The following is a 7,249-nucleotide window of genomic DNA, read 5'->3' as shown; positions in this document are numbered from 1 at the left end:
TTACCTTATCAAATGGTAAAAAAGCACAATTTTTATAGAAAAGGAAAGTAAGTTATTGCAGCATTGTTGCCAGCTATTGCCAGTGGAAGTTACTGCAAAATAATCAACAAGTGTGGTTTGCTTATGCCCATTTCTTCCCACAGCCTATGTCAATATTCAGAGACCTCATGTTTATACAAAGATACAGTTTCAGAGCCCTCAGCTGGAGAACGGATGCCTAAACCACAGTGTTGGGGAGGAGAAACAAACAGCCATCTAAGCATGTTTACTTCCAGCAACAAGGAAGTTCTAACTTGTCCCTGAGTGGTGACTCACTGGGTTGGGACTATAAAAGTAAAGGTAGCTGCTCTCTAAAACATCAGGGCTTCAGACTTCAGAAGTCCAACATGATGCAATCAGGACTTGCAGCTGTTTTCTTTTTCTTGTTGGGTTTGTCATTTTGCCTGACAGTCCCTATTCCCCTTGATGACAGCCATGAATTCACAGAAAAGGACCTTCAGTTTGCAGAGGTATGGTATAAAATAATGCATTTGCATGTTCCATTAACAGTAAGCTGTGAAGTTACAACTGTTTGGAAATCATGCTTATTACTCCTTTTCCCCTTCTTAGCGCTATCTCAGGACTCACTATGACCTCCATCCAAACCCTGCTGGCATAATGAGGAAGAGTGGAAACACAGTGGCAGCCAAACTTCGGGAAATGCAAGCTTTTTTTGGCTTGGAGGTGACAGGCAAGCTAGATGAAGAGACATATGAGCTGATGCAGAAACCAAGATGTGGTGTCCCAGATGTGGGGGAATATAACTTTTTCCCTAGAAAACTCAAATGGTCAAAAATGAATTTGACATACAGGTAAATGCCTGGTATTTTGAGTATTATTACTGTTATTACTTTCTTTCCAGGTGCATTGTCCAATGGGTTGCTCAGTACATGAGGTTGATGTGAGAAGGGTGCATTTGAGTGTGACTAAATTAATGTTGCAGTTTAAAACCCTTACAGCCTCACTCCTGGAAAGGTGCTCCCTGCCTACCTTGCAGCCCAAGGAAGTAAACGTTTTTTTTTTTCCATTGCACTTTCTCATGATAAAGGAAACCTGGTGTGTTGTAAGCCAGCAATTCCTGATCTGGCCTCCATACAGACACTCAAGACACATCCATGGTGCCAAATGAAAGAGGCTAGGGGCTCAGATCATGCATTTCTCTGGGTCACTCCTTAGCTCTGTTTGGACCTGGTGTAGAGTTTGCTTCTGTCTTGTCCTGGACAGAGAGGTGTAGATGCAAACCAGTCTGTGTAGTGTGGCTGTGAGAGCCAGACCATTTCACATCCCAGATGTGGATCTCTGTCTTTGTTCAGACAAATCCCTGTATCATGACCTCAGAAAAGTTGACCTTGGGAGGTGAAGGGCTGACAGTTCACAGGGTAGATCCTTCTCCTTTAATTCTGCAAGGTCATATATCTGGATATCTGGGGCTTTCAACAGCTACAGACTGAGTTTGTTTAGCAGGTTCCAAATTTGAAATCACTAAAATCTCTTATTTCCATAACTAGTAATAAATGTTACTTTAATGGACAATTATAGCCTTAAAAAATCACTTTGGATAATGTTTTGCTGCTCCAGGATGTGAGGATCTTGAGATATTTTATATGTTATAAAAATTTTGAAGTTACTGATATTATTTCACTTAAAACTGAATATATCTGACAGTTTCTAAATCTTCTGGTGCATAGAAAACCAATTACTGAAAGCTGTTAGATAATTTCAGATATCTCTGAATTATTTTAGTGCTTATATAAATGTTTATTTTTTTCATACTGTATGCAGCTACTAAGCTCCTTGTTATGTGATAAGATCATATGACAAAAGCAAAAACTTTTAATGAGGTGTACAGTCAGATAAAAGTACACTGCATATTTCTTCAATTCACACAATTAACTGTAGATATTAATCTGTTTGACAGAATTATGAATTACACTTCAGATCTGAGACGTAATGAAGTAGAAAGAGCTTTCAAGAAAGCATTTAAAGTTTGGTCTGATGTGACGCCACTGAATTTCACCAGAATACGAAGTGGTACAGCTGATATCATGATCTCCTTCGGCACTAAAGGTAACACAGAACCAATAGTTTTCATTTTAGAAGTTAACTGTGTTCTTATATACATAAGATGGAGTAATTAATTTAACTGGTTTGAATTTTGTTTTCTAGAACATGGTGACTTCTACCCTTTTGATGGGCCCTCTGGATTACTGGCACATGCTTTTCCCCCTGGCCCAGACTATGGGGGAGATGCTCATTTCGATGATGATGAAGTTTGGTCAGATGATTCTAAAGGTAACAGAAGTTCCTGACATTGTTTGAAATGGTGATAGATGGAAAATTTATCCCTGTTTGATATCTGTAGATGATTTGTTTTGTCTGTTGACTGTTTGTTCATCATTATCTTCACTGTTCACACTGAGTTTAACCTCCAGTCATAAATGGAGGTTTAACATGTGCTTAGCATAAATTTTAAGATATAACATTCCTAAGTGAAGTGATTAAAAAAAATTACACAAATAAGATTCTGTCATTTTGGCATTTCACTAAGGGCAGCTAATTCTGATCATAGACTGATGGGCATTGCCTTACTGAAGCCTACAGCAAACATACCTCAGCTGCATGTTGTCTGCTTGCATTTAATTTGAAAATTCATCACATTGCCTACTCAGGACAGAGTTTAACAACTGGATTAGGTCACCCTCCTGGCATTAAGGATAATTTCTGCAATATTGGGCTCTCTACTGCAGATTAATTCACAAAAAAATGTTCTTGATTTGAGTAGGACCAAGACTTTACCCTAGAGCTTTCCTGTGATGCTAAAAAATTTCAAGAGATCTAAATCTCCCTGCATAGTAACACAGTCATGTAAGAATTAGGCTGAACACCAGCTATGAGACACTAGATTTCTTAGGCCCTTATTAATGCAAAACCCTTCACAGTTCAAAAATGACAAGCAATTGTATCTATTGGAAGATGTCCTTCCTCAAGGCAAGGGGTTTGGAGCTTGGTGGTCTTTAAGGTCCTAAAGCCTTCCATGATTTTTTGAATTATGCAGAATTTTTCCATGTATTCAGTTGTCTCATTCATTGTCCCAAGTGTTAAAGCACAGTGTCAATAATGGTGATGCAAGGAGATACACATTTACTTTTGCTGTGGTTTGTTATAGGCTATAACTTGTTTCTTGTTGCTGCCCATGAATTTGGTCATTCACTGGGACTGGAACACTCTAGAGACCCTGGAGCTTTGATGTTCCCAATCTACACATACACTGGAAAAACTGGTTTTGTGCTTCCTGATGACGATGTGCAAGGGATCCAAGAGCTCTATGGTAAGTCTGTATAACATATATTTATCTCCTGTATCATTGTAGCCTGCTGCAGATTCACTGCACAGTTACTGGGAGCTGCAGATGTTCAATAACAGCAGTCCTGACTAATTAAGAATGGAGAATTAAGAATGATTCACTGGAACAGGAGATACTTTGATTTAGTATTTGAGAGGGGAAAAAAATTAACTAATGCTGGAGGCACAGTTGGTCACTGACCTGTCTCCTTTAGTGATAGGTGATAGCGACCAGAGTTCTTCTACTTTTTGACCTGCCTGAAAAGAGAAGGGAAAACAGAGTCTAAAGGTAGAAACAGAACTATTCATGTTTCATTATGAAAAGCATAAAGGGTTTGGGGACCTCCAAAACCTGGGATAAAGAAAGGAAGTTTATTTAACACCATTGCAGCACACTTGAACTGCAAAGTTCATTAATGCATTTGGCTAGAGGAAAGAGAGAACAAATTTTTCTGTAAAAATTTTTTACCCATTATGTTTCTATTCATCATGATCTTGGGAGATCTTCCGTGTTCTGTTCAATATGATGATCAACAGGTAGAAAATTAACATTGTCAAGCTTACATCATATGATATCATTGCAGGTGCTGGAGACAAAGATCCCAACCCAAAACATCCCAAAACCCCAGAGAAATGTGATGTAGAATTATCTCTTGATGCAATAACAGAACTTCGTGGGGAAATGCTGGTCTTCAAAGATAGGTAAAGACACTCCCATGTCAAGGATGGTGGGTACTGGATAAAGTCTGAGCAAGCAAAAACACCATTTCATTTTTTACTGAAGATTTGGGTAAATGTACATTTAAAAGAGCACAAATCAATATAGATGTCTCTTAAGAAACTGCATCATATATCTTTTTAGGCAGGATTCATAATGCAACTACAGACTTGACTGCCCAGCAACATGATGTGAAGATAATATGGCTGAAGCGCGTGACACTTTTGTGCACATCATGAGATTTTCTTCAACACACATAAATCTGCTAACTTTTATTTGGGTGAAGATGTACTGCATTCAGGAACTTCAAATGGGACAGCAGTGATTCTCTTATTCTAAATTAAGAAGCTTAAAATTTGTTTTTGTTTGAGGCGATCATTGTGTGAGTGGCAGAAATAGTCTGCAGCTGATGACTGTCAGGAAAGGAAAGGAAAGGTCTAAGAGGGGCTCAGTCTATTCAATATTCTATGATATGATAACCATCATTTCACCAGCAATTTATTTTAACTATAGGACATCAAAGATACTGCTATTCTACAGTATGACAAGAAACATAAAATATATCTTCCTTTTCTGAACTAGGTTTTTCTGGCGACTACACCCTCAGATGGTTGAGGCAGAACTGGTGTTGCTTAAGTCCTTTTGGCCAGAGCTTCCGAATAAAATAGATGCAGCTTATGAAAATCCCATCAAAGATCTTGTGTTCATGTTTAAAGGTGAGTTTTTGATTTTGTTGTTAGTAGAAGAATACACCTAATTAATCAAGCTCAACAGGTGGTGCAGATGTAATCAATAGAAGAATAAAACATCCGACCTTCCTTGCTTGAAAAACAAATTATTTCACCTCTATATGCATATCTATAAAAATTTTCAGTGAATTAGGAGATGTAGAATTTAATTAGGATGCTCAGAATTTAGACTACAAATAGTCTAATACCTACTGAGTACATGACCTAACAATCTGTTTGTTGTATGAAAATAGGGAACATGGTTTCCTCATTTTATTCTTCTCTCAAAGATGAGACCTTACAAAAGACTCACTCATACTTTGTTCATATTTTCAGGAAAGAAAGTCTGGGCTTTGAATGGTTATGACATACTTGAAGACTTCCCTAAAAAGATCTATGAAATGGGATTCCCAAAAGAAATGAAAAGAATAGATGCAGCTGTCCACATTAAAGACACCGGCAAGACTCTCTTTTTTACTGGAAATAAGTACTGGAGGTAAGCTGGAGACAGGTCAGTTTCGGTGTCCCTAGTCATAACCTGTCCAGATGTATGGAAAGACCAGGAGTTTGGCTCAAACCAGGCATTTGGCCAATCCGGTCTGCGGTTTTCATCGATGCTACCGCTGTGTACAACATGTTGTAAATAGGGGCACATATTTTAAAAGCTGAATGAGTGTAAGGAAATGAGAGCAAAGTGCTCTAATCTGGGAGAATTTCCAATGAGGTCATGCCTGCTAGACAAATTTCCCATCTTGCCTCCTTGAGTTGCTTGTGTGAAATGGTATCAGTGCTGTGAACAAGAAATCTGTCCCACCCTAGGGTGTCTCTTTTTTACTGTCCATGAGTGGGTTTCACAACCAGGTCTCATGCAGAATTAAGACATTACCATCCCTTCCCACTATCACTGGGCCAAGCAGCCTTAGGATAGGTTCATAGTACCAATACATCCAGGTACAATAATCTCCATATAACACATATTTTAAAGATCAGTTCTGAAAATTTAGCTCTATTTGCTTTGTATTTATTCCACTTCTGGTGGAGGTGTGCCCTGTTTATCACCCTGCATTTTATCATTGCACTAGACAGAAAGCACCCAAAGACTGCTGGCTTGCTTTGGGTGTGAGTAACTTCCAAACATATGAAGGGCACAGGCCAAACTCCCAGGCTGTTGAAATCCCCTTGACTATTTTTCTTTTGTTTTCAATATAGTTATGATGAAGAGGCAGAGGTTATGGATGCCGGCTACCCCAGGCTGATAGAGGAAGAATTCGCAGGAATTGGTGATAAAGTGGATGCAGTCTATGAAAGAAATGGTACATAATCTGATAATGAAACTTTATTGCAATTAATTGCCCTTGAAACTTGAGATTAATGCCTTGTAGAAAATTTTGCATTTGTAATTTTAATTTCTTCACATCAATACTTCTGTTCTTGACTGAATCAGTTTTCCAATCTAAATTATGCTCTGGCCAAAAAAAGAGCTTCTTGCTTAGGGAACCTAAAGTGGCATGTTTAATATAAAAGTATTGTAATGTAATAAATGGAGCCCATTCCTATCCAGCTTTTCAGAGTGTGTTTCTGAATCTGTGTCTTAAAAACTAAAATGTCCTGCATCTTCCTGATCAAGTGATGTAAGAATTTGACACAAGATTAAATATCAATCATTTTAAAACTCTGATCCAGCTCTAGCAAATGGAATGAGGATATTTTAAAAATTTAGCTCAGCATTTTACATATGAAAATGCTGCATTTGAGTGATTAAAAATGAAAACAAGATAATCACTATTTTAAGGATAATTTTGATATGTCACCACATTTTCTTAGTGTTAATTCTTTCTAACTTTCTTTTTCCTTAGGTTACCTCTACTTCTTCAATGGACCATTGCAGTTTGAATATAGCATCTGGAGTCAAAGAATTGTCCGTGTCCTGCATACTAACTCCCTGTTTTGGTGCTAATTACAGCTGAGTGCCATATCATAGGCTGCAGAGCAGCTTGTAGCACATGGGAATATTAATAAAGTGGGCATTTAGGTTTACCAAAGGACAGCAAGGTTCTATGAACAAGTACGAGGCTACCTACCACCAAATGTACCCTGTATATATGGACTTACACAGCTGCATGTCAGTCTGGAATTGATTTAACTTAATAGGAAAGGAGAGAAGAAATTGTTAGCATTTCAAGGTGCATTACACCATTTAAAGTTTGTCTAGTTTTGGAGTGATGCTGGATACATCACTCACTTTTATAAACACTACTAATTCCCAGTATTCTGAGCACATCTAGCACCTTTCAAGGATCTCCTAGCATGTCCCAAGAAATAGACTTGGTAAACCCAGGAGTTTTGTATCTTTGAACCAATTCTTCTTCCCTTTTTGGAGTTCCTTTTAGCATACTGGGAATTCAGATGTGTAGTGAATGAG

General features: G+C 38.1%; 1 protein-coding gene across 1 annotated transcript; it reads left to right on the top strand.

Moving 5' to 3' along the window:
• The first annotated feature begins 213 nt into the window (after positions 1–213).
• LOC136570287 (collagenase 3-like) lies at positions 214–6,784 on the top strand. Its single transcript, XM_066570791.1, has 10 exons — positions 214–509; positions 610–851; positions 1,958–2,106; positions 2,206–2,331; positions 3,206–3,367; positions 3,966–4,083; positions 4,682–4,815; positions 5,164–5,323; positions 6,037–6,140; positions 6,684–6,784. Exons 1-10 carry the CDS (start codon positions 387–389, stop codon positions 6,782–6,784), a joined length of 1,419 nt encoding a protein of 472 aa, XP_066426888.1. The 5' UTR covers positions 214–386.
• Positions 6,785–7,249: the final 465 nt, after the last annotated feature.

This window comes from Molothrus aeneus, chromosome 2 (genome assembly GCF_037042795.1).
Source record: "Molothrus aeneus isolate 106 chromosome 2, BPBGC_Maene_1.0, whole genome shotgun sequence".
Classification (NCBI taxonomy): Eukaryota; Metazoa; Chordata; class Aves; order Passeriformes; family Icteridae; genus Molothrus; species Molothrus aeneus.
The sequence above is the reverse complement of the archived record's forward strand: the minus strand, read 5'-3'. Positions and strand labels throughout refer to the sequence as shown.